General features: G+C 49.7%; 1 protein-coding gene across 1 annotated transcript; it reads left to right on the top strand.

The window, feature by feature from the left end:
• Positions 1–3670: 3670 nt before the first annotated feature.
• Snx33 (sorting nexin 33) lies at positions 3671–15199 on the top strand. Its single transcript, XM_021172539.2, has 2 exons — positions 3671–6710; positions 13135–15199. The coding sequence occupies exons 1-2, from the start codon at positions 5240–5242 to the stop codon at positions 13386–13388; spliced, it is 1725 nt and encodes a 574-aa protein (XP_021028198.1). The 5' UTR covers positions 3671–5239; the 3' UTR covers positions 13389–15199.
• Positions 15200–27491: the final 12292 nt, after the last annotated feature.

Raw genomic sequence — 27491 nt, 5'->3', positions numbered from 1 at the left:
TGTTTGTTTGTTTTTGTTTTTCGAGACAGGGTTTCTCTGTNTAGNCCTGGCTGTCCTGGAACTCACTTTGTAGACCAGGCTGGCCTCAAACACAGAAATCCGCCTGCCTCTGCCTCCCAAGTGCTGGGATTAAAGGCGTGCGTCACCACGCCCTGCTAAACCCAATCCTCAGCCTCCCAAATTCTGGGATTACAGGCATACACCACCATGCCCAGCTTCTGAGAAAATATTTTCAGAAACGTGATCATCATTCTAGTCTAGTCCGCTCCACAAAAAAATTTCCCAGGTTTACTTAGCCCAGCCTATTACCTATGTCCTACCACATACCCTCATTATTGCTTTCTGTGTTACTAAAGTCATAGCAATAGTGTGTCCTTGTACTGCCACTTAGTGTGGCTTCCTTGCTCATTCCTAAACAATGTAACTTCATCTCCTGCTTGGGTAAGAGATGGATGTTGTCTCTTATGTATGAATCAGGGTCTTCATAGGAAACTGAACAGGTTCCAATTAAAGGGAAGAGATGATCCAGCACAGTCGTATATGCCCTTAACACTGCAACTTGGGAGGTAGAAGCAGGAGGGTCTCTGAGTTTGAGGCCAGCCTGGTCTATGTAGCAAGTTCCAAACCAGCCAACTGCTGCATAATGAGACCTATGTCAAAAATAGCTTTCTGCCTCTCCTCATGGTTTTGTGTCAGATTTGCTCTATGCTTAGCTATCTGAGGAAAAAAAAATCTGTGAGCTTTGGGTTCAGGTGAGAAACCCTAATTCAGTGTATTGGAGAGCAATCCAAGAAAGACATTCAATATCAATTTCTGGACTCCACACACATGGATAGAAACACACATGACATACAAATGCAAGAACAGAAAGGATAAAGGAAAGTGAATGTAAGAAAGGGATCATTTGCAAAGACATGAGCAGGGTACAGGGAAATCATGAAGGTCAGTCCAGTTTCCTAGTAACTTTAGACCTGACGAGAACCCCTGGAATTTACTGAGTGGAAGGAGGTTCTGGAGATCTCTGTAAGCTGAAATATTTGTTCTTCCTAAAAACTTGGAAATGAGGGTAACCCTAAGAATTAGGAAAACCTACCTAGAGCATATACATAAATCTAAGATGCTGCCGTTTAAATGTGTGTTGGAAGTAAAGACAATACAGCAAGCAAGCCTGTTATACAAATACTGAGAAGACTGAGGCCAGAAGGACTACAAAAAGGTATGCCTGAATGACAGAGTCAGTTCAAGGCTAGTCTGGGCAGCGATGTAGTGAGACCCTAATCCAAAAAGATAACAAAAGTGCTGAGTTCAGCAGTACAGTGTTTGGCCAACATGCCCAGTCCCTAGATTCAAATCCACTTCCTTCCCTGGTACCATACATATACAAAAGGCAACCAAGGTAGTGGGGCTGTGTCCATGCTTTTGAAAGCCTATCAGCTGTACTATAAGTACACTAAGCTCATAGTGGGAGGGAGTGTCTACAGCTGTGCCAAGTACTCAGCAATAATTAAGGAAATAGTTGCTATTGTTAGCCTCAGCTAGGAGAAAGGTCCCTGAACAAGAAGAGACTCACACAGGTAGGAAAATGCCTCCAGCATGGGGGGTGGGGGGTGGAGGAGAAGTTGTTTGCAAGTTTGACATCAGCATGGTTCATAGCCAGTTCTAGGTCAGCTAGGACTACATAGCAGGACCCTGTCCAAACAAAAGACAGCGGTTGGGAGAAACAATCTACCAAGTCTTTAGGGTCCTTATATAGCAAGGGACAAGGTTTCTTGGGAGGGGAAAGATGCATCAGCCTCATGGGCTAACCTGGCCCATGGGCATCCCAAGGAACAGACCCAGTTCTTGATCTATTGAAGCAAAAGTTTTGCTTCACAACTGTTTCCCAGATTCTAGGGTTTGTACTTTTTGTTTTTTAAGTCAGGGTCTCACTTGTAGCTTTATCTGTCCTAAATTTACTACATAGACAAAGCTGAGCTAAAACTTGCCTTTGTTTCCAAGTGCTTGGGTTACAAGGATGTACCATAACACCTAGTTTTGTGACACCCCCCCCCCGACTTACATAGGCTCGAGGGTAGCCTCAGATATGTGATCTCTGCCTTCCAAGTGCTAGGACTGTTTGGCATGCCCAAGATTTTTCAATTTTTAATTTGAAACAGTCTTGCTATGTATCTTTGGCTGGCCTAGAACTCAGAGAGATTCACCTGCCTCTGTCTCCCAAATTCTGGGACTAAATGTGTCTACCATCACTCGTTTGTCTGTTTGTTTGAGAAAGGGACTGGAGTCCAGCCTCCAATTCATGACAGGGCTGTTTCAGCTCCCGGTTTGTTTGGTTAACTTTTGGTAAGATCTTGCTAGATGTGGCACAGGCTGGCCTGGCACTCACTCAGTCTCCCATGTGTGTTATCACGACCAGTTATTATCCTTCATAGGGAGTCAAAGTTTATGAGTTTTGGAGCTAGAGGTCTAGGAGTCATGACCCTCAAAACAGCCAAATGTCCCAACCTTCAGCAGCGCTACTTTATACCAGTTAATCAGAAATAAGTAAGAACAATAGTAACTGGGAGGTAGGAAGCCCTAGCAAGATTGGGTAAATAAGGCTCTAGGGCTCTTCCAAGAGGAAGAGGAGGTGTGTGTGTGTGTGTGTGTGTGTGTGTGTGTGTGACAGAGAGAGAAAAACAAAGAGAGTCAGACAGAGACAAGACAGAGAGGCAGGGAATTTCTATGTATCCCTAGCTTTCTGGAACTCATTCTGTAGACCAGGCTGGCCTCAAACTCATGAAATCTGCCTGTCTCTGTTAGTGCTGGGACTGAAGGAGTGGGTGACCACGGCTTGGAAGGTTCTTGATATGTGTTCCACTTAGGCTGGGATCAGTGCCTTCCCAAGCATTTTGCACAACACTGGCCACACTAGGCAGGAACATCTTGCTTCTCTGTGAAGATACTTATGACCTTCCAGACGATAATCTTAGATTCGGTTAATTTGTTGTTTGGCATAGAAACTTAATGATGGGACAGACAGTGTGAATTAAAAACCACAGCAGCAATCCAGCTGTTGATATTCGCTCCAGAGTTCAGTACAACTCCTGTCTTTAGTCCACCTCGTTTTGCCTAATGTGGAGGGTCAAATCCTGGAAGCCTAAAGGCTATTTACCAGACCACTCCTTGCTATTTGCTGCTGGCCTGGAAGGAAGATCCGGCTCCCGCGAAAGGACAAAGCAACCCAGAACCCGCCTGCCTAAACTTGTTACTTGTCACTGAAGAAGTTACATGGTCTTTGGCACCCCACCCCCACACCCTGGGAGCTGCGGAAGGCAGGAGGGCTCGTCTCCCTATCTTGCTCACAGCATTGGTTATCACATGCGGGATACCAGGGTCGCAATTTGCTGCCTCCACGCTCTGAGAACAACCCGGGAGCTGTGTTAGCCCCTAGACAGATCGAAGCACGCGTGGCGGGAAAGGAGGTTGGGAAAAGGGAGTCCGCAGCTCTGCTCCCCTGCAGCCGAGGCGGTTCTCCTAGCCTTTATAGCTCCCTCCTTGCCACTGCGCTCCGCAAACTTTCGGAGTTTTCCTGCACTTGCGTCACGGAAAAGGCTGATGGATGACCAAGTCCAGGAGGCGAAGCTAGGCGGCGGCTGGCGAGCTCCCCCGCGCGGCGATCCAATCCGAGCGAGAAGCGGCTCTGGGCGCCGGCAACTGGGCTGCTGAAAGCTCGCAGCTCCCCGACTCCCGGGTCCATTTCCTGGATCCCGGCCACCGGGACTGAACCGGAGAGAGGGAGGGCGCCCGCCAGAAGGAAAGTGAGCGGAAGGCCGGCGGTGGCACCCTGGCCGCGGGAGGGCGGAGCTGTGCGGTCCCTGACCGGCCAGGACGCACGGAAGTGCGGTAGAGTTTGTTGAATTCCGTAGCCTGCTTTCCCTCCCTCATACCTCCCTCCCTCTCTCTCCACCCCTCACCTCCCCTACTGCTTTAGCCTCCTTCCTCGGAACGCCATCTCCTGGACTCCTCCCCCCTTCTCTTTTCTTTTTTCTTTTTCTTTTTAGTTTTTTGAAGGGAGGGTGAATGTTTGTTTTGGACTCGGCTTCCTGCTGGCAGCGCTGAAGGGCTGCGAGTGAGGGGCAAAGAGGCAAGAAGCTGGGGCACAGCTAGTCCCTCTCGGGTCGGATCCAGAGGGCATCGCGGAGAACGAACCTAGGGACGGACGGACAAACACCCGACCACGCCATCTGTTCGACAGAGCTCTATCTACTGACTGCTGTTGAGTGTTCGGGGGGCACATTAGGGGCGGGGGTGGTGATGGTGGAGGTTTCTCCTAGCGTTACTTCTGGACAGGGGTTCTGAGACTCTGATCCGGGTCAGCTTCGTACTCTGAAACTGCCGAGGAATTAGGCAAACAAAAGAGGCACTGAGAGAAAGAGTCCAGAAGTTCTTTGCGCTGCTTGTCGCGCCCCCCCCCTTGTTATCTGGGGGTGGGGGCTGGCCATTTGCAGGGCGGGAAGAGGGCGCCAGAGCGAGCGAGACGGGGTCGCACCCCCTGGGTCGAGTAGTTATCAGCCGGTTGTGCAAGCTTTGGCCCTTGTTTTCCTGGCCTGGCTCTTTTGGAGGCCGGACACATCCACCCTTGGAATTGGTTCAGGACTCTGCTGTTATTCTCTTTGCCCCTCTTGAATTTTCTGGATTCTTGAAGACGCGGTGGCCCGGGAGGAGAGAGGAAGGAGGAAGGAGCAGATCTCCAGAAGAATGTGAGAGCCTCCCAAAGCCGGAGCCAGTAAGAGCGGAGAGCCAGAGGAGGCAGAACCTTGCCTGCGTTCCCGGGACCGCGGTCTGAGGGTAAAACTCTTCAGTTGTACAACACTGTTTTAGTAGAAAGTGTGTGTCTCGTTCTGGTTCTAGCAGAGCTGCTCTCTTCAAGTCATTTGACTTTTCTGCTTGGTGTGTGAGGAGGGAGAGACTTGCTCCTTTTCAGGGGCTGCCAAGGGAGAGGAGAAAGACTGTGGCCATGACCAACCCCTCCCTGCTTACAGGCAGATACCCCAAGGCAGTTTCTGGACCATGGACACTTCTTTGACCAGAAGGCAGCTAGACAGCATCTGTGCATGCTGAGGCCCTGCCCAAAGGACTTGATAGGGCATACTAGATTTTGAGCTGCAAGTACATTTTTTTTTTTTGGACACCCCGTTGAACATCCTGAATCTGGGCAAGGCATTTTCCTTCCAGTCTTGACCTAACAGATAGCTGAGCCATGGCACTGAAAGGCCGAGCCCTCTATGATTTCCACAGTGAGAACAAGGAGGAAATCAGTATCCAGCAGGACGAAGAGCTGGTTATCTTCAGTGAGACCTCACTGGACGGCTGGCTGCAGGGACAGAACAGCCGTGGGGAGACAGGGCTCTTCCCTGCTTCTTATGTCGAGATTGTCCGTCCTGGCATCAGCACCAACCATGTGGACTATTCCAACAGCCCTGCAGGCTCCCTGGTCACCCAGGGGAGTTTGTATAGCAGCCCGAGTATGGCCAGTCCAGGCAGGAGTGGTGGGGGCAGCAGCTTCCTCTCAAACCCAGGAAGCTTCGAGGATGATGATGATGATGATTGGGATGACTGGGATGATGGATGCACAGTGGTAGAAGAGCCACTAGCTGGCAGTCTAGGTACCAATGGGCACCCTCCACTCAACCTCTCCTACCCGGGTGCCTACCCCAACCAGCATATGGCTTTCCGACCCAAGGCACCCCTGGAAAGGCAGGACAGTCTGGCGTCTGCCAAGCGGGGCAGTGTGGTAGGACGGAACCTCAATCGTTTCTCGTGCTTCGTACGCTCTGGAGTGGAGGCCTTCATCCTTGGTGATGTGCCCATGATGGCCAAGATTGCTGAGACGTACTCCATTGAGATGGGCCCACGTGGCCCTCAGTGGAAGGCCAACCCCCACCCATTTGCCTGCTCCATAGAGGACCCCACCAAACAGACCAAGTTCAAAGGCATCAAAAGTTACATCTCTTACAAGCTTACACCCACCCACGCAGGCTTGCCTGTTTACCGGCGCTACAAGCACTTTGATTGGCTGTACAACCGCCTTCTACACAAGTTCACAGTGATCTCAGTGCCCCACCTGCCTGAGAAGCAGGCCACAGGCCGCTTCGAAGAGGACTTCATCGAGAAGCGCAAGCGAAGGCTCATCCTCTGGATGGACCACATGACCAGCCACCCTGTGCTCTCCCAGTATGAGGGCTTCCAGCACTTCCTCAGCTGCCTGGATGACAAGCAGTGGAAGATGGGTAAGCGCCGGGCAGAGAAGGATGAGATGGTGGGCGCCAGTTTTCTGCTCACTTTCCAGATCCCCACAGAGCACCAGGATCTGCAGGATGTAGAGGACCGCGTGGATACATTCAAGGCTTTCAGTAAGAAGATGGATGACAGCGTCCTACAGCTTAGCAACGTGGCGGCGGAGCTGGTGCGGAAACATGTGGGGGGGTTCCGCAAGGAATTCCAGAAGCTAGGAAGTGCCTTCCAGGCCATTAGCCATGCCTTCCAGATGGACCCTCCCTTTAGGTCTGAGGCTCTCAACAATGCCATTTCTCACACTGGCCGGACCTATGAAACCGTTGGCGAAATGTTTGCAGAACAGCCCAAGCACGACCTCTTCCAAATGCTTGACACACTGTCTCTCTACCAGGGCCTACTCTCCAACTTCCCTGACATTATCCACCTGCAAAAAGGTAAGCCCTGCATGAGTGTCCTGGTCCCTGGGAATATGGGAGAGCCTGGACTATGAACAGCTCATCACACTTTCCTGTCTCCATCTCCTTCGCTGCTCAACAAGTGTGTTAAGATGGTTCTCTGCAGAGTGCTGTTGTAGGCAGAGAGATAGCATGGACAGCTTTGGTCTTTGTTCTCACTGAGCTCTGTGTATGCCTCTTATCCATTCCAGATTTTCATTTGTTTTCTTTCTTTTCCATGTCTTACTTACCCCATCATGCATGGAACCCCAAGGTATTACTGAGTTCTGGGAACGCAGACTCCCTCTTGTGTGCTAGCCACTATCACTGCACTATCTGTTAGCCACTATCTGCCCTCATTTTGGCAGACGAAGACGTCTATCCACAGGAGAGTGGTTGCACACAAGTCTGTGGCTCAGTCGGCACTATCCCTTCCTCCCTCCAACTCCCCAAGGACACAGTCATATTGGCAGCTTCCCAGGCCCATCACGTTTTCAGTTCTCATGGTCCCCGGTATGGGGGAGGGACAGGATGAGCCCCTGCCTGTTGCTGCTGGAACTGCTAAGGAACTGCCAGTGAAGTGACTCATCCTGGGTCACATGGGGCACTCAGCTGGGCAGGGGGTGGGGATACAGCCAGGGGTCCCAGGGCTCTGTTCACATGGGCCAATCTATCTCCTGCTTCCCAAGCTGGGCTTCTCTTGCGTAAGGATCTAGCCAGGGGTTGAGTCCTGGGACTTAGGGAAGGCAGATGACAAGACAGAGGTGTGGTCCTCCCTGGGGCTAGTAACTCAGGAAGAATATATGCAGGGCATGAGGTCAGGGAGTTTTGCTCTGGGCAGCCCTCTGACTCTAGTATAGGGAACAGCAAATAAGTTACCCCCACACCTAGGCCCCTGACCTAGTTAGGAAGGTGGCTGTCAGGGCTTCTCTAGCTTCCAGGCCACTTTCCCCTTCACCTCTTCTGTTTGCTCAATTCTCTCATCTCCGCCTACCTTTCTCCTTTCAGCCTCAGGATTTCAAAACCTGAGTTCTAGCCCAGCTTTGCCTCCGGTTTGCCTTGTGTCCCTGGTTGGGAAGAGCCTTTGCCTTCCTAGACTTTCATTTCTTAGGCCTTTGAGGTAGAGGCTTCCGGGGAAGGCCTGCCCTGTGCCTCAGGCTGGTCCCATAGATCTGGCTTTGCACTCGAGGCACAGGAGATAACTGGTAGCGGGGGCACAGCCTGGCAGGGCTGGTGCCTCCCTGTGCGGAAGTAGAGCCACACACTGTGCTGGGCCTGGGAGAGCTGGTTCAACCAGCTCCTCGGATGGCATGTTATTGTGTGGGCAGCAAGAGGCTGGGCACACTGATTAAACAGCTGCCCAAACTCAGGGGCTAGAAACTCTCACTTAGGGCAGAGTTGGGGCAAGAGGGCAACCACACATCCACACACTCAGTGCTCCCAGGCTCTAATCAAAGGAGAAGGGAGTAAAGCCATATTGTCCTTTTTACCTCAGATAGGTAGGAAGGCAGGAGAGATCATGTCTCTGTCTCTACTTGAGATGTTTCTTAGAGTCAGGGCAGACGCTGCCTGCCTTCACTTCCCTGGATCAGCCTCCTGCAGTGCTAGCCCTGCTTACTCTAGCTTCTGAGCTCTGTCCTGAGTATGGTGTGAGTGCCAGAGAGGAGCTTGGAGGAGAACTGGGCAAGCTTCGGAAACTGCAGCTTGAGAGCATCCCGAGCTAGCCTTGTGGATAGAGGCTGTCCTCAGAGAAAGGAACAGGACATTTGGCAGCAGGCCCTGGAATTCTGTCTATCCCATCTAGACATTTGAACAAATGGTGAACAGGAGAGGGAACAGTTAGGGGAGGCCCAGGCTGGGAAGTCTGGAAACCAGCCTGAAGGGACCTTCTTGAAGGGACCTCTCAGATGAGGTGACCTTGGTGAGTTTCTCCCTAAGACACCATGTTGATGTGACATGGAATCTGACTGGAGCTGAGCTCAGCTCACCAGCCTGTTCTGCCCACGTGGGCATTTGTGGGAAAGAAAAGCTTTGTAATAGCTTTTCTTGTCACAATCTTGTCACAAAAGGGGGTGTAGTGACTGCCCAGAGCTAATCAGGACTCAGAGTCCTCTCTGAGAGCCAGCAAGGTCAGAGATCAATCCCAAGCCCCTACTACTAAGTCACTGGTATGGTCCCCTCAGTTTCACAGATAAGCAGCATTGAGGGGATTTGATAGCAGAGAAGATACAAAGGCCCGGTATGTTGGAATCTACTGCATCAGGAAGATGGAGGACGGAACCTCCCAAGAGCTGGACAGTTGGAGTTGATGATACGGAGGGGAAAGGGGGAAGGAAGGAGGCTCGGGCTGAATACTCCAGCATCATCTCAGTTTCTGTGCTTTGTGTGCCCAAGAAAGGCCTGGGAGTACACAGTATCCTCAAGGGACCACGGAGCTCATAGCCTATCTGAAGGAGGGTGGTCCTGACTAGGGGACAGATAGGTCTTTCCTTACGTAATCCTTTCTTCACCTAAACAGCAGCTGCTGCCCTTTCCCTCCTCTTCCTCCTCCTCTTCTTCTTCCTCCTCTTCCTCTTCCTTCTCCTTTCTCCTCTCTTAGCTTTGTTCTTAATTATATGTAATGGTATGACACCATGGCACATACATTCCTACACCTACCTGAACATGACTGCACACATATATGCATACATCCATATATACATACACACATACATGGAGGCATTTTGCATACCAAAGCATAAAGCATTCTGAGTCCTAGTCTACGGCAGGTGCAAGGATTGGCACTTCGTGTGCATATTCAATTAAACCTCAGTTCCTATAGAGCTGGTGCCGTTATTGTCCCATTTTACAGATGTAGAAACTCTTAAGGCGCTTTGTTGTTATGAGCACTTTACAGCAGCATCACATCTAATACTGTCTGGGGACAGCCCAGCCTGAGTAATAGTTTTCTGGAGGTGTAAGATCTGGTGCTAGGACTCAGACCTCCTGCCCCCAAATTTAGAGTAGGTAGTTTTAAGTTGGGGGGGGGGAGGCTAGCAAAAATGCCTGGGACCCTGGGCTCTGCAGCTAAGAGTCTCCAAGCCCTAACTCCTTATCCCTGAGATCTAATGTGCCAAGCCAGGAGGCAACCCTGGGGGGGATCTCACATTGAGTCCTAAGTGGACCGGAGAAGTGTTCTTGACACATGTAACACCATCCTGCTCAAGTGGGACTCCTTAGCTTTTATTGGTCTTGACCCAGAATTAAGTCACCAGGTGATGACTTAATTAAATGATGGTATCTTAGTTACTTTTCTATATTTATTGGGGCTCACAATTTCAAAGGGTAAGAGTTCATGATCACTATGGTGAGGAGCATGGCAGTAGGCAGGGATGCTGCTGGAGCAGTAGCTGAGAGCTCACATCTCATCTATTAGGTATGGGTCGGGGCAGGGGGGAGAATTGGAAATGGCATAGACTTTCAAAACTTCAAAGCCCACCCACATGTCACACTTCCTGCAATGAGGACACACCTCCTAATCCTTCCCAAACAGTTCCATCAACTGGAGATGAGGCCTAGGAGCCTATGAGTACCATTCTCATTCAAACCACCACAGATGGAGAGCAGGCTGGGGGCCTCTGCCTCTCCTTGCCACTTCTGAAGCCTTTGCCCCAAGTCCTGCCTGTCTCTGGATACCTAGTGATTTCAGTAGGCTCTTTTTTGCCACTTGAGTCACTATCTCATCAACAAAAGTGGCTTTAATCATCCTTTAAGGTCATGGGCATGAAAATATTTCTAAAAAAAAAATTTAACTTATTGTATGTGTATGAGTGTTTTGCCTGCATATATATGTCTCTGTACCATATAGATACTTGATACCTGTGGAGGTCAGAAGAGAGCATTTAATCCTTTGAGACTGGAATTACATATAGTTGGGAACTGCCATATGGATGCTGGGAATGAATCCCAGGTCCTCTGGAAGAACAGTCAGCCTCTTAACCACTGAGCCATCTCTCCAGCCCCAAGAAAATCTTTCTTTGAGTGTTGATCTACCAGCACTGCTCCCAGACTCAACCAGTGGGATTCAGGCTTCTTCTGGGTCTCTGCTTCAGGTAGACTCTGTTTGCTGACGCTTAACTTTCTTGGTCTTGATCTTTTATTTCTTATGGTCCTTCCTACCCATGACCTTCTTGGAGCCTTGTGTCCACTGTCTAAAGGCCTTACATAGAGTTTTTGTAGCGATTCTGTCCATCCCCCAGATGTGGAGGGCCAAGCACCCGCCATTCATGGGAAGGGGGTTGGGAACCCCTAAACAAGTCCCCTCAGGATCTTAGTTTCTTCTTCTTCCCCTTCCTCCTCTTATTCCTCCTCCTCTTCTTCCTCGTCCTCTTCACCTCTCCTAAAGATTTATTTATTTATTTATTGCATATGAATACACCGTCACTATCTTCAGACACACCAGAAAAAGGCATCAGATTTGATTACAGATGGTGGTGAGCCACCATGTGGTTGCTGGGAGTTGAACTCAGGACCTCTGGAAGAACAGTCAGTGCTCTTAACCACTGTGCAGTCTCTCCAGCACCCCCCCCTTAGTTTCTTCTTAAAATAGTCATCATGATGGGACTGAACAGCTGCCCCTGAGGATCTCTCCAGGTCTCCAGTCTCTTCCCGTGTTCCCTCCTGTGCCCAGGATTGGACCATCAGCATGGAGCAGGAGGCAGGTGGTAACTGTCAGAAGGTGTCTGAGGCCTGAGTGACGTGAAAGCTGGGGGTTACAGATTTGGGGTACTATGGAAGTATCTCTCTCCAAACTTAAGGTATTAGCCCTGCTCTTGCTGACTAGTAAAGATGGCGTCTCTGATAAAGGCATCTGGAGTTATTTCCAGCATGCAGAGCACTGGCAGATTGGAAATGCCTTGTAAGTACATTTGAACATTTCTGGCAATTTGAGTAAGTATTAAGAGAGGACTGCATAGAAGAAGTAGCGTGGGCCAGGGTATACTTGGTATACCATGTGGAAGAAGTAGCGTGGGCTGGGGATGCATCTTATTTAGTGGAGTACTTGCAGAATGTGTGTAAGACCCTGGGTTCAATCTTTAGTGTCCATAAAAAAAAGTATAGGAACACACGTTTGAGATCAGCTTGGTCTACATGAAATCCTGTCTCAAAAAGAAACCAAAAAACAAATTAAAACCAAAGAAAGACTAGGGGGAGATGACTCAACAGTTAAGAACACTGGCGGCTCTACCAGAGGACCTGGATACAGCTCCCAGCACCCATGTCAGGTGGCTCACAACTGCCTGTGACTCCTGGGGTCTAGAGGGATCCAATGTCTCTGGCCTGCACTGGCACTCTCGTGCACATATCCTCCTGTGTAACATACAAAAATGAAGTAAATCTTAAAACAACTAACAAAAGGAGGATGGGGGCTCCCTTTTGTCCTTTGAAGAGTGTGTGCCAGGCATGGACACACTGCCTTGTCTTCTTAGGACTGGCTTAAAGGCAATTCAAAGCCGAAATCATTAACTGTAGATTCGTTCCAATTCTCCCGGATTAAGCCCCCTGCCCAGGTTTATCCTTTCCATTACCATCTGTCACTTATTTATCTCTACAGTCTCTGCCTCTGTTGGGGCAGGAGTAAGGAGTGGGGAGCTATTGTATGTAAGGGAGACATACCAGGTGGCCTTTTGAAGTGTTCTTTTAGAACCAGCAGTATGACAACAGGCCAGAGACAGGTGTGTTGGGAGGCAGTCTGCCTGGGGCACTGAGGAGAATTCGGAGTGGAAGTGGAACCTGATCCAGGCCCTGAATTATGGATAGGGATCCAGCAGGCATGGGTAAGATAGGAAAGAACTGGGCGGGTTGGATGGACATGGTGTCATTGTGGAAGTGACATGTACAAGAGCCAACTCCCAGAGGCCTCTTAGGCAGAGTACCGGGTGTGAACTGTCATGTGCAGTCAGTGAAGAGCCAGGCACAGCATCTAGCTTAGGAAATATCTTTGGATACTGTGAAATAGACACTCAAGTCAGGGAGATGTCACTGTCATAGCAACTCAGGGATGAGTCATTTCAGCAGACGTGTCTACATCTGCCTGGGCCAGACCTTATAAGAACTGGGGAACACAGAGGAACATGGAAGTCCTTGAACTCACCCAGCTCACAACTCAGGGACCACCAGCCAGAGTGTGAGAACTAAGAAAGCCTCAGAGGTTCTAGGGAACAGGGAAGGCTTTTTTGGAAGATTGTTACCAAGGCTAAATAAAATATGAGACCGTGAGACCTGTGATGTTCTGACAGAGCCAGCCAGGTGGCTTCATGGGTGAAGTCCTTCTTAATGGAGGCATTACGCCTGTCATTCACCCTGTGGGACTAGAGGGATATACAGAGAGTGAACAAGGGAGATCCAAGCCCTGACCTGTCTGTCCTGTGCTCTGTCCTGCCAGGTGCCTTTGCCAAGGTGAAGGAAAGCCAGCGCATGAGTGATGAGGGCCGAATGGCTCAGGAAGAGGCAGATGGCATTCGCAGGCGCTGCCGTGTGGTAGGCTTCGCCCTGCAGGCCGAGATGAACCATTTCCACCAGCGCCGTGAGCTCGATTTTAAGCATATGATGCAAAGCTACCTGCGCCAGCAGATTCTTTTCTACCAGCGGGTAGGCCAGCAGCTGGAGAAGACCCTCCACATGTATGACCACCTCTGACAGACTCTGACCAGCTCTGCAGGGTCTCTTCCCACCTGTCCATCCCACTCCTGTCCTTAGCAGTGGCTCTGGTGCCCAGGGCGGGTGAGGTGAGTGGCCTGTTCTTTCTAGGAGAAGACAAGGGACTTTTGAGAAGTCCTGGTATCCCTGGAATACTTTCCCCTGACTTTAGAGATAGATGAATGGCAGTAGCCCTCTGAGCCAAAGCCTGGGCTGCTGGTCAGTCCCTAGAGATCAAGCTTCTCTTGAGCCTGTAGTGCACACTCATCTGGTCACCACACCCTGTTCATTCCGTGGACTCCATTGACTGCTGTGGCCTTGGCTGAGACATGGGTGACCAAGGCTAGAACTTGTCTGTCCTGGAAGAGCCACTTCTCAAGACAATAGACTTAGCAGACAATGCAGAATGAGAAGTGACACTTAAAGATTCCTGGAAACTCCTCAGAGGACCACAGAACTCTGCTGGTTAGGGGGACACTTCACGGAGTAGGTGACATTCCGGCAGTATCTTGAAGAATAACAAGGACCTGCAAAAGACAGTAAATGGAGTGAAGGACATTTTGGGCAGAAGAGCGATGTGGTCCCTCCTCTTACCATTCCCAAAGCAAGTTTGGTGTCCTCTCTGTGGGTTGTTTTCTGTATGACAGAGGGGAGGGACCATCCCTGCTCGGTGATCTCTGGCTTTCCCTGTCCTACCCATGCCTCTGCAGGAGGGACTGCAGGCCAACTCCCTCCTATAGGCCTTGGATTCCTCAATGCCTTGGTTGAGGGACACCTCCCTCCCCCACTTTTCCTTGATTAGGGGACCATGCAAAAACTTTCCCTTCTGGTGCTCAATCCAGGGAGCACTGGGCCCTGGTGGTGCCTTTCTGGAGGGGAACTCTCAAAAGTTCCCAGCGTAACTCCCCATTCTCCTAGCAGGTCCAGGCACCTTTGTTTCTGTGTCTTGGTCTTCTCAAATTACTCTTGTTGCACAGTGGGAAGGAAATCTGACAGAAATCCCAAAAGCTGGGATCTCTCGACCCCCATGTGTGGCCAGACTCACTGGTCGGTTTGTGCAGTCACCCACCTATGTTTACATCCTCCAGGAATTGCTGCCCTGTAACCCTCAGGCCTGGGTGTGGCCCAGCAGCTGGTTGTTGGGAAGTGACCCTGCCCCCCTTGCCTCCCTGGGAAGCCATGTTCTGCTCCTGGGTCCTGCTGCTTGACTCTTTTTCTTGATAAACCTTTTCCAGTTAACTAGTGTAACAGAAGCTCAGCTTCTTCTTTCTGAATCCTGGAAGCAGTGAGATTGGTGGGGGTGGGGGGGCTGACAGAACCCAGACTGCCCCACTGGACTAGATTCAGTGATCTTAGTGGGTCTAAAACTTAATTCGTAACTTAAAAACACAGGAACAGGCTATGCTGGTGAGAGGCCGTAGAGGACCCTACCCCCACAGCTGATGACATGGCTTCTTCCAACCAGGACCTCGTCCTCCTCCTCATTTGCCTATGCCTCAGTGTGTGTGTTTGCGTGTGTGTTCATGTATGTGTGTGTATGAACTTGGGGGAGGTGCTCACGGAGGCCAGAGGCCAAAGCTGGGTGTTTCCACTTGCTTTCTGCCTAATATTTTGAGTTCTCGTTTGTCTGGAACTTACTAATTGGGCTAGGCTGGCTGACCAGTGAACACTAGGGATCCTGTTGTCTCTGCCTCCCCAGTGCTGGGATTACAGCAGGTGAGCAGTATATCATGTAGTCTTGGCTAGCCTGAAAGTCAGAGATCTGCCTGCCTCTGCCTTCTAGTTCTGTGATTAAAGACACGTGCAGTCATGCCTAAGATCTGACTTTTTACTTTTGTAGATGGTAGGGATTTGAACTCAGATCCTCATGCTAGTGCTGCAAGCACTTTATTGACTGAGCCATAATGGCGGCCCTTGCCCATCTCCAAGTGGGTAAAGTCATGTGCAGGGGTGCTGAGGGCTGAAGAAGAGGATGTGCCCAGCATAGTCTCGGGTGATGCCTGTCCTAGGGAGCTGACCCTGGAAAGTTCCAGCCTAGCACGGGGGAGGCAGAGACTTGGTCAGTCTTGGGAGCCCAGCCCTACAGTGGCTCCCATTTTAGAACTTAAAAGAAGACTCACCTCTGTGCCCACGGGAGTGCCCCGATGACTAGGCATAATCCTTTCACAGATGGAAAAAACACAAAACCAAACCAGTCCTCTTTCGGAGGCAGTGGGGCTCAAGGTGGGGTTTTCGAGGGTCAGGCTCACCAGGAAGGGGTTTGGTCAGGTCTGAGTCCCAGGAGCTCATGGCAAGGGGTGAGGAATGGGCCTTGTTTAGTCCGTGGTGTCCTCACAGGAACTTTTGGAATGGAGCCCCTTGGCTCTAGGTCAAAATTAGGTCAGATTTGGGACTTTCTGAGGAATTTTCCCCTCCCTGCCTGCCTTCATTTTCCTACTGTTAAAGGAACTGAGGTCTCATCTGTAACCCCATCTCTGCTTTGACCTCCATGTAGTTTTCTGTAAAGAAGGCTCTGAGGTGGGTGTGGGTAAGGCTCCTTCCTGAGGCCTCTGGAATGTTCCTCCTAACCTGTGGTGCCTGGAAAGCCCCCTGCTAATACTTCCTGCCCTAAGGAATGCCCTTGTCCTCCTGTTTCCCTCTGCTGAGAAGGAACCATCTCCCATGCCTGTAATCATGACAGTGGGGTCCCAAAAGGGCTTGGCCCTAGGAGGAGAATCTGAAAGAATCTGAAGGCTAGACGCCAGGCATAGTGGCTCACACCTTTAATCCCAGCACTTTGGAGGTAGAGGTAGACGAATCTCTGTGAGGCCAGCCTGGTCTATATAGAGAGACACACGTAAGAAAGAGAAAGTAAAGGCTAGAGATAGACCAGACCTGCTTCAGGTAACACCAAGGCCTCTGGCTGGTAGCAGGTGTATGGCAATGTCATAATCCCCTCCTTGTCTCTGGTTTCTCTCTGTGCACTGGAGGAATTTGTGATCATTCTGAGCTGGACAGAGTGTCCCCCAGCAGGAGACTGAGGGAGCATGGGGGGTTGGGGGGAGAGGATGCTGTGGTGACAGGGCTTGTTGGCCTTAGTCACATGCCAGGCAGATGTTCCAGACTGAACTGGGCCCAGCTGCCTCTAGTTTCCTCTCACTTTGCTCTGAGAGGGCTGCAAAACAAGGCCTCCCTTTCTGTCCTGAGCAGCTACCAGGACCTGGGATGGGGGTTGGGATCCATGGGTTCCCCCCAATCTTGGCCCAGCCCTGGAAAAGGAGTCTGTTTTGTGCTTATGTCAAGATGGGGGGATGGGGGGATGAAGGCAGACCTGAGAGCCTGCATTCTGCCCCCTTTAGGATACAGGAGAGCTGTGCATCTCTGTGCCATGGCTGTGTCACTGCGGCCTCAGACACAGTCCTTGGTTGTAGATGTGATGCCACAAACAGACACAAATGCACACACCCATATGCTTTGCCCAAAGGCTACATGTGACCATTCACACACATGTGCTCTTGAGCCCACATAGTCACACCTTGGTGACACTGCCAGACTTATGTATTCACGGGTATGACCACTAATGCACTGCCATCTGTCTGCAGGTAAGTCTTAGCCACTTTGCTACGCAGTGACAACACAGTCCTCAGCACACAATAACATCCCTACATAGCCAGAGTCACGTATGCAACAAGAGTGTTCCCTAAGTATATGCTTCTTGGGCTGTGTGGTGTTACTTCATAGGCCCCTTGAGCAATTCATTAGAGAGTCAAGAGAACCTTGAGCGACAAGCAGCCCAGACAGAGGTCCAGTGTCCCAGATGCAGAGCAAGTTATAAGAGCATATCACAGGCATGTGCTCAGAGCATCTGAGTGTCTAGTCAAGATGAACCCACTGCACCGAGATCAACTTACTATACAGACAGTGACCCTGAGTCCCAGTGAAGGTGGTACCAGCTCACCCAGCAGGGTGGGGGATGCTCTGGGGCCAGAGCCCAGCTCTGGATAGTCTGGCTTGGCCCTGTATACCTTGAGCCAGTCCCCAGGACCAGGCTGTTCTGAAGGCCCCTGGCTGAACCTACCAACCACAGTTCCAGGCTCTGGAGCATCTCCCGTCTGCAGCTGAGTTTCAAAGTTTAAGGGAGAAGGAGCCAGGACTCGGTGGGCAGAGCCGGCTCCTGGGCGGGTGGAACATTCCTGTACCCAGTTCTCCAAGAGCATGTGTGGACTGGGCCCGCCCTGCCTGCCCCGCTGACTCAGACCTCTAGAAGCCAAACCTATACAACTCTCCCACCCACCCCAACCTGGTTTCCAACTGCTGCCCTCAGGCTTCTCTCTCTACCACAGAGGCAGGAGACTATTAGTCCTAGTGAGAGAACTATAGACAAATGTTAGAACTGACCAACCATAGTTAAAGCTTGGAGGCCGATTGCAAAACCCAGCCCTGGGGATCTACATAGCTCAACATAAACGTTTTTCTCGTTTTTGTTTTATTGGTTAAACCTCAGAGCATTTCAGTCTGTTTAAAAAGCAGTGTCTGACACATAGCTGTGGCCTTTTGGTTCTACGGGCCAGTCCTGGTCAGCCTCTCAATTTCATTCTGGAGTCAGACTTGGCCAGAGGGAAGATGGGTTTGCCCAGGCAGGGCTTCTCTTGAACCCAGCCCTGGCTTAGGGCAGAGCTGATGATCTCGCTGATGTCTAGAGATTGCAGGGAGCAGGTCTCTGCTTCTGAAGTATGGTGGAACAGGAGGCTGGTGAGAGGTGAGGGGGTTGAGGGTTGGGGGAGGCCGAGAAGTCCCTCTTTACTGCACCCCCAGGGGTGTCTAAAAGGAAAGACAGCAGCACTACACAGCGGACATCTTCCTGCCTTGGGCTGTTAACAAATAGAAGTGAGTAAGGAAACTAAATCATCTTTCATGTTTTTGTCTTGAGACAGGATCTTTTCTTATTTGTTTTGAGGAAAGGTTTCTCTGTGTATCCCCGACTGTCCTGGAACTCACTCGGTAGACTAGGCTGACCTCGAACTCAGAGGTCCACCTGCCTTTGCCTCCTGAGTCCTGGAATTAAAGGGGTGCACCACCACTACCAAGCTGAGACAGAATCTTAAACTGTAGCTGAAACTGGCCTTGAGCTTACAACAGTCCTTTCTCTGCCTTTTGAGTGCTGGGTTTACAGATGTGAACCACCATACCCGGCTTAGCCTGCCTTGGGGTTCTCTCTATTCTCCCACATGGTAGAAAAAGAATCTCAAATATCGTGGGGAACCCTCCTTTTCCAGGGCCTTTTTATAAGTCGGGAGTTGACACATTCGAAGACCTTTGGCATCTTGCTGGCAGAAGAGCTGATTCCCACATATTCAAGTTTGTTCCATATTAAAGGGTTAGGTTTACTCTTGGACAGTGTTTGCACCTGTAGATATTTAATTTAAAAGTCCACTAACTTTGATTTGGGCTTTTTTCTTCATCTTTTTTCTTCTCTCGTTGCTTTTCTCTTTTTCTTGTCCCCGAGTGCCAGTGCTGTTGTCTGTTTCCTATATAACTGACTCTGGCATTGTGCTTGCAGCTGGTCCTGATGGCAGTGGATGCCCCCTGTCCTATACCTGCCCCCCCCCCCCGTGATACCCAACCTTAGGTTCCATGAGCATGGTCTTTCTCTTCTTCTGTTGCCCCTGTATCGGGAGGTAGAAAAGGTCCCTCTGTGGCCCCTTTTGTGGCGCATGGTCACCATTTCACAGCACAGAAGGCACTGGAGACTGCTGGCAGTCGGTGTAACTTCCTTGGTTGAAAAGCGGGACCACTTGAGAAGGGGTGGAAGTCCCATCTCCTTGAATCCCAACCTCTCTGAAGCCTTTAGGCTTGCCCAGTGCAGTCTGTGGTGGACACCAGAAAGTCATCATTCCACAAATAGATGATCAATTTTATAGAGGGAAAGGGAAGTGCTGGGCCAGAGTGAGATTGTACCTAGCCTGGGCTACTTGGGCCACCTGTGCTAAGAGTTAAGTGGCTAGTGTCTGAGGCAGTAGCTGGAGGCTAGCTGTTGTGTAGAGGGACCTAAGCTACCATGCTGCCTTTTGTCAGAAGTGCTCTGAGTGGGAGCAGCATGATATATATGCCACCGGGCAGTCCTGCTGTCCCCAGGCAGCCACAGGCTCTCGCTCCTTTTCCTCCATCACCAGAGGCAGGAAGCTGATGAGCCCAGTACAAGTCTTACCTAGTACTTGCTGCACTGCTGTTCTTAGTTTGCTCCAGGCTTCCAATTCCCCTTTATATACCATGGAACTCCACGTGGCTGTTGGGAGAGTTCTAAACATACCTAATGGTCAGATCTGAGTGGCTGATATTACCGGCCTTGGGCGCAGCCAAAGCAGCCCTGGACAGGGGCAGTGCCAAGAACTGTGGCATCCTGCTTCCTAGGTGAGAAGATAAATCGGGTAAGCCTCATAAAGATGCAAGCCATAGATGGCATAGCTGGACCAGGGGCCAAGTCTCCGACCAGCCCCAGGCCTTGGGTCCTCACCCATGTTGCCACGTTGTCTCTACAGTGAGCAGTTTCCGGACATTATGGTACCCAAAGTTGGGATGGGATGGTCCTCAGGGCCACTGGCCATCACATACATCAGAACACACAGCACAGTGTACCCCAGGAGTAAAGAGACTCACACTCATATCCAAGTATCTCATGGATGGATTTATAAGATGACCATTGATAAGGTCACCATTCATTTTCAGCTCCTCCCCTACCTGACATTAGCCCAACACTAGTTATGATTATAAAGACTACAGGGGGAGCTGGAGAGATGGCTCAGTGGTTAAGAGCACTGGCTCTTCCAGAGGTCCTGAGTTCAATTCCCAGCAACCACACGGTGGCTCACAACCATCCGTAATAGGATCTGATGCCCTCTTCTGGTGTGTCTGAAGACAGCTACAGTGTACTTACGTATAATAAAAAAAATAAATCTTTAAAAAAAAAAAAGGAGCACAGGGTTAGAAGTGTGGACACGATTACATTCCCAGGTGTGCTATGTTCTCAGACAAGCAGCTAAGGCAGGCCTGAGTGCACATCAGTAGCTAGCTTTTAGTCTTACTGTGTGCTAGACTTACTGTGTACCTTAGGCTAAATCCTGCTGAGTTGCTTAGGTTTGCTAACAAGTTCCAGCAGACAGTAGCTTAGGGGCACTGAGTCACTTGTGTGAGGCATGTAACCTTCCTGTGCAATGCAGTCGGTGTGCTGAGGCTCCACCTTTGTGGCAGCAGGCAGAAGAGCAGAGAGTTTGACCCACAGACAGTGCTAGACAAATATTTGTTGAATGATCATTTTCTATAGGGCCTCAGGCTGGAGGGTGGGAAGGAGGTCTGTTTGTGAACAGAAGAGGCCAAGGGAAGCAAATTGGAGGTAGGGACAGGACTCCATTAGGAACAGTCAGAGCCATGTCAACCCAGGGAGGCAAGGCATTAGGGGAAGGGGTGGGGTTACACCGGAGGTTAAGGCAGAAGGATTATTGACAGTTTGAAGCAATCAGGGCTATATAGTGAGTTCCAGGGCCACCAGCTTGGGTTCTGTGGCAAGAGTCTGTCTCTAAAACAAAACAAAACAAAACAAAACAAAACAAAACAAAACAAAACAAAAAAAACGAACAAAAATAATTGTGAAAACTTTTTCTCCAGGAGACAATACAGGGGCAATGAGAGCTGTCAGGGAACTAGGAGAAATGGGTCTTGTTAGTGCTGGGGCTAAGCTGGAGAGATGGCAGTGAGTCTGGGGGTCATCCACCGGGAAGATCGGGACAAGAAAGATGGATTCCAGATACCCAGAGTGTGTGCATTCATTCATCTGTGTGGTTTGTGTACCTAACAGATAGCGACATTCAGTGACCTTTGTCTTTCATAGCCACAAAGCTCCTTGCTTCCCAGCCTAGAAAGTCCAGTGCCTTACCTTGGAACTCAAGGCTAGATTTGGAATGGTGTTTAGAAATAGGTTATTTCTCTGCTGGTGAAATGAGCCAAGTCAAGCCAGATTAGATTATGTTAAATGCAAGTTTTTTGGAAAGCAGCTCTGGGGAGAGAGCTCAGTGGCCTGAAGGACGGAGGCCAGGGAAGTCACCATGGGGGTGGGGGGGGGTGTGCAGAGAGAGAAGAGAAGGGGAAGAAGAGAGTGAAGGAGACCAAAATGTCTGGCTTATATAGGGAAGAGCCTGTGGGCTGGAACATCATGGTTGAGGCCAGGGTATTCCAGGTAGGGACTGAGGGATGTTGGGAGAATCTGGAGGCCAGGTCTGCTTTGATGTGTAAAACATGTACCTCAGTCTCTGGTCCCAGGGTCTGAAATCAAACACTCAGCTCTGTTTTGTTTGTTTGTTTGTTTGGCCTGTATAGCCCTGGCTGTCCTAGAACTCACTCTGTAGACCAGGCTGGCCTCGAACTCAAAAATCCACCTGCCTCTACCTCCCAAGTGCTGGGATTAAAGGCATGTGCTACCACTGCCTTGCCCTTAGATCTGTTCTTGATATTACACTTCGCACCACATCTTTGGGCAAAGCTGCAAAAGAAATCCCAAGCTGGCACTCCCACTACCACACTACTACTGGCTTGCCCAGACTGATGCAGCCCTCTGCAAACTCCAGTCAGAGCCACAGAGTAATCTTAACAGTCATATTCCAGATCAAACCATGTGTCTCCATGCTCCAGATAGACTGTAGCTCCCCTGTCAGACAGGCTGCCTTCTTATTTCAGGGCTTTCGGGGTGCCACTTAAGGTTTAATAATAAAGACACTGAGACAACTGTGTAGTTTAAACCTGTCGGGCCTTTTGCTGGGGCAGTCTCAGCTAGCTTCTAACTTAACCCGACTTTTCTTCCATTTTGTCTTTCCACGTGGCACCCTCTGTCTATCGCCCTGCCTTGTTCCCGTCTCCCTTCTGCCTTCTTCCCTGTATTTGTTCAGAATCCTGCCCTGATGACCTGCTTATCTTTCTGCTCCTGCTCCAAGCCACCAGCCCTTTATTATGCAGAAAGCCACACCACCCAGTTGACTTTGGGGGCTACTGACTTTTCCTAGTGCAGCTTGCCTTTCTTTTTTGAGGCAAGTGCCAAACATTTACATATCCTGCCAGCCTGGCACCCTCTCATTTAACAGTTGAAAACACAGGGACTCACATTTTCATAGCTGGCAAATACAATATTTGTGGTCATCCCAGCACCCTCTGCTCTCATCTTGGGCTCTCGTTTCTGCAACTCTGGACTCAGCAGCTCAGCAGTCCTCTTATGGCTCCCTCTTCCTTATCCGTATGAGTATCTTATGGTCTTTGAAATTTGCTTTCCCTGACTGGAAAGTTCTTTCCTAAGAGAAGACACACACACACACACACACACACACACACACACACACACACACGATTTGTGACTTCAGTTTTTATTGATTTATTTAGAGATAGGGGTCTCATGAAGCCTAAGCTAGTCTCAAGCTCGCTCTACAGCCAAGGCTGGCCTTGAGTTCCTGGTTCTTCTGTCTCCATCTCCTCGGCACACATGCAAATCATCATGGTTAAATGCTACTTCCTCGGAGAAGCCCTCTTTAAGGACACTTCCTAGTGCCTCTATCCCCTTATCCTGCCCTTACATTTTTATCTCACTTATTGCCAGTTGAAATGATAGTACATAGCTTTTAATATTATGGGCAATTTTAAACATGTACAAAAATAGAGAAACTTGTCCAGCAGGTTCCGTGAGGCCATCCCTCAGCTGCGTAGTGATCAACAGTGGGCCAGTCTTACTTTCCCCATATCCTTTGCTTTCCAGCAAACCCCAGATATTTTATAATCTTATCTGCAAATACTTCTATGAAAAAGTTTATATTTATTGTTCATTCTTCATTTATTTTAATTTTTAATATTTTCATTATTTACATTTCAATTGCTTTCATTTATTTTTTTATCTTTTTCTTTTCTCTTTTTTATTTTATTTATTTATTGTTTTTGAGACAGGGCCTCTCTGTGTAGCCTTGGCTGCCCTGGAACTCACTCTGTAGACCAGGCTGGGTTTGAACTCCAAGATCCACCGGTTTCTGCCCCTCAAGTGCTGGGATTAAGGACATGAGCCATAACATCTGGTTTTAATTTTATTTTTTGAGTTAAGGTCTCCTTCTGCAGCCCAAGCTGGTCTGGAATTCACTATGTAGCCAGGCTATAACCATAGTATTACTTATGATTATTTTTGTTTATCTCAGACTGGCTCTGGGCTCCCATTTCTCCTGCTTCAGCTTTCCAATATGGTAACAATTAAAGGGATGAATCACGAGGCCCAATTTTTGTTGTATTATCTGTTTGTCTTTATGCTATTTTATTGATACTAGGTTACATATAGCCTAGGTAAGCCTCACACTTACTATGTAGCCAAGGATGACCTTAAATTCTTTGCCGTTACCCCCTAGCCTGCTAGAACTACAGGTGAAAAGCTGTTTGCCCAAGTATGAAGCAGCATCCACGGTAACTGGATTTGTCTAGCTTATTCACTGTTGTACCTCCTCCTCTCTAACACAGGGCCTTGCTCAGAGCAAGTGACTCTGGATATCTGCAGGGACGTCAGCCTCTTCTCAAGACAGTAGTAGTACATGGGCAGACTATGGTTTTCATGTCCCTTGCAGCACCAGTGAGAGAGACCCTGCACATGCATGTGTATAGAGCATGCGACAGTCCTGTGAGTATGTGCTCACTGGCTAGTGTGTGCTGCCATCATCGCAGCTGGTGGCTGAGAGCATACCTCCTTCCTGACATCATTGCCCACACCCCCAATCCCCAGTGACTCACACGGGTGTATTTCCCTGTTTCTCGGTCAGGCATGAGGAGTGAGGGAGGAAGGTGCATCCTGGTCTTTTCGAGCCCTCCGGAGGCCCAGAGAGCTCCCTCCTGTCCTGAACTATCATTCTTTGGTTATCTGCTATCCCCAACCAGCAGAACTGCAGCATCCCCCTCTCCAGCCTTGAAGCCCTGCCTAGCCGGGCCAGCATCAGCTGAGTGGGATTTAGAGTATATCTGCAGGAAGGATGCCATGTCCCATCCTGTTGACTCTTGGTGTGGTTGCTGGATAGCTGAGCAACAGCATCTCAGTCAAGGCAACTGAGAACAGAGATCTGTCCTGGAGACTCGGCTGCACCCCCAACGCCACACCCATCCTGCACCTTAAAGGACTTTTCTCCTGAAAGGTTGATGATAACAATGATCCAATCCATCACAGACGTCTTCCAGGGTCTACACCCTGTCAGACCAGAGACACACAGATTTTCAGTTTGGTCCCCAAAGTTCCTGATGGGACTCAGTCTTAGGCCCAGAGATGAGGAGTAACTCTACAGTTACACAGCAACTCAGAGACAGAGCTGAACAGAGCTAAAATGTTTAAAACTTTACTGGCTCTGATGATGTGCCTCTCAGAATGGGCATCCCAGCACTTGAAGAGGCCAGAGGTGTCATACATAGGGGTCAGGTCAGACACCCCTGAGATTTAGGGAAGATCTGTCATAGATATAGGTAGAGACAGGAAATGAAATTGAAGTGGAGGCAAGTGTGAGACTCAGTCAGAAAGCTGGTACTGAGTTCTGCTAGGCCTGAATTCCCCTAGATTGAAAGTAACCTCAGGCCAGTTATCCCGTTTTGAATCAGAACAGGTGAGTGGTCTTGTCCATGTTCTTTAGGTAACAGTCATTGTCCCCACCCTCCCTCTTTCCATTTATGGATTCAGTCCCCTGACACTGAGGAGAACTTTGAATAAAAAAAATCATAGGGGCTGGAGAGATGGTTTGGTGGCTAAGAACACTGGCTGCTCTTCTAGAGGACTTGGGTTCAATTCCCAGTACCCACATGGCAGCTCACAACTGTCTGTAACTCCAGTTCCAGGGGAATCTGGCATCTTCACACCAATTCTCATAAAGAAATTAAATAAATTATTTAGAAAAAATTATGACTTTTGTTTATGTGTGTGTGGTCAGAGGACAGCTTGCAGAGACAGTGGGTCTCAGGGCTCAAACTGAGTGGGTGTTGAGGGGTGTGTGGGGGTAGGTGGCTGTGCGTGCGTGTGTGTGTGTGTGGTTGTGTATGTGTGTGTATGTCTGTGTGTTTGTGGCTGTGTATGTGTGTGTCTCTGTGTATGTCTATGTGTGTGTGTGTGCATGCCTCTGTGTGTGTGTGGCTGTGTATTTGTGAATGTATGTGTGATAGCTCTGGCTTTCTGGCTTGGTAGTAGGCATCTTTCCCAGTGGAGCCATCTTGTTTTCTGCTCAGTCTTGAACAAAAGAGCAGAACCCCTCTGAGGGTGTAGAAACTTCTTGTGTAGGCTTTATCATACCCATAGGCAGTCAAGAATAGACATCATCGGCTGGGCGTGGTGGCGCAGGCCTTTAATCCCAGCACTCGGGAGGCAGATTTCTGAGTTCGAGGCCAGCCTGGTCTACAGAGTGAGTTCCAGGACAGCCAGGGCTACACAGAGAAACCCTGTCTCGAAAAAAACAAAACAAACAAACAAACAAAAAATTAAAGTCTTTAACTTATAAGTACACATAAATGGTTTAAGTAGTCAAAACCTCCAGCTGCTGAGAAGTTCCTGGTTANAGTCATCAGTCCAGTCTGAGTCTTGTCTTCCAAGAGTGGCCCACTTTCTCTGACAGGTATCAATAGGGTTCTGAGGTTCTCCCACTTTGCTTGAGCGCTCTTGAAGTTCTCTGATGTGTCCCTTGTCCATTGTACTTGCCCCAGGAGCCTCTGTACCTGAAGCCAACTGCTAAGAAATGCAATGCTGGCAGCTCAAAGAGGCCTAGCTCTGCCAGTGAGTCACTGTACGGCTATGGGCAAGACACTTTTCTCTGGGAGGGAGAGGTCAAGCCGCCTTGGGTCTGTTCTGCACTTGGCTCCAGTGAGCCCTTCAGAATGGACAGCCTTGTTGGAATAGGGACTCATGGAACCTAGAGGTCCTGCACCAACTATTGTCAGAGCAGGAGAGGATTTGGCGGGGTCCTGGTTTGTGTTTGCCTCCTGCACTGCTTAATGGCCTTTGTCTTGATATGCTGAGATCCGGGGAAAGATTTGTAAACATGTTTTGCTCATAGAGTTCATAGACAGTGGGTAGGAGGGAGCCATGGTGAGTAGGGGGGTGGGGGTGGAGGTGGGGCTGGGGGTTAGAAGCTGACTCTCACAGAGAAATTCAGACTGTGGTGCTCCCCCTGCCTGAGTGCTCACAGAGCTCCTGGTAACAATTGATTGGAGCCCAATCAATATCCCTGGGGGTGGGGGAGTTAAAGGAACCAAAGTCATTCTCAAAGTGAGAGCTGGGGCACCTTGGAGCCAAAGGCCTTTTGGCTTGAGGACATCTCTGTGGAAAAGGAAGTGCTATGTTCTAGCAATAGCTGTTTACTGCAAACTAGGGCGTACCTAGCACTGGGCACAGCAGTGACAGGGGCAGACGGGACTCTACTCTGACGGGAATGTACAGAACTAACCAATATTTACTACAAGGTGACAAGTGTTGGGCCTTTGCCTAGGCTAGACACTCAGCAATTCAGATAGGGAAATGGGGAGGGCCAAACCTTTTTCTGCACCAGGACAAGACACAGGGTGGGAGTCACCCAGCGAGATATTCCTTCCCTGGGCCTGGAAGGACAGTGGAACAGCCTTGGTTGCACTGTTTGATTTGCTGTTTGGTTTTGAGATGGTATCTCACTGGATATCCCAGGATGGCCTGGAATTTGAGGTCCTCCTTCCTTGGATGTCCAAGCAGTGGAATTACAGCGTCTGCCATCATGGCTGGCTTCCCACTGGGTATGGATGGAGAAGCCCGAGTGGACCCATCCCCTCCTCTCTGATAAATTCTATTCTCTACTCTTACTGGCAACTGCTACTCTTCCAGGCTGAGGCTTTCCGGATAAGCAGAGACTGGTGACTTTGTCCAGAGATCTCTGTCCTTTTTACTGGTAGATGGGACTAACCCAGCTGCAGAAGGCAGTGTGTTTGGGGCTGTGGCACTAGCCAGGGGCTGGTCTTTGGGAGGCAAGGGTTGGAGTGGACTGTTTCCTGGAGGCTCTCCATCAGATCAGACCTGGTTACCAGTGATCTCTACACAGTTTCCTTCTCTTGATCTTGGTGGAGTGT

This window comes from Mus caroli, chromosome 9 (assembly GCF_900094665.2).
Source record: "Mus caroli chromosome 9, CAROLI_EIJ_v1.1, whole genome shotgun sequence".
Lineage (NCBI taxonomy): Eukaryota > Metazoa > Chordata > Mammalia > Rodentia > Muridae > Mus > Mus caroli.
This window is presented reverse-complemented; position numbering and strand designations above follow the sequence as displayed.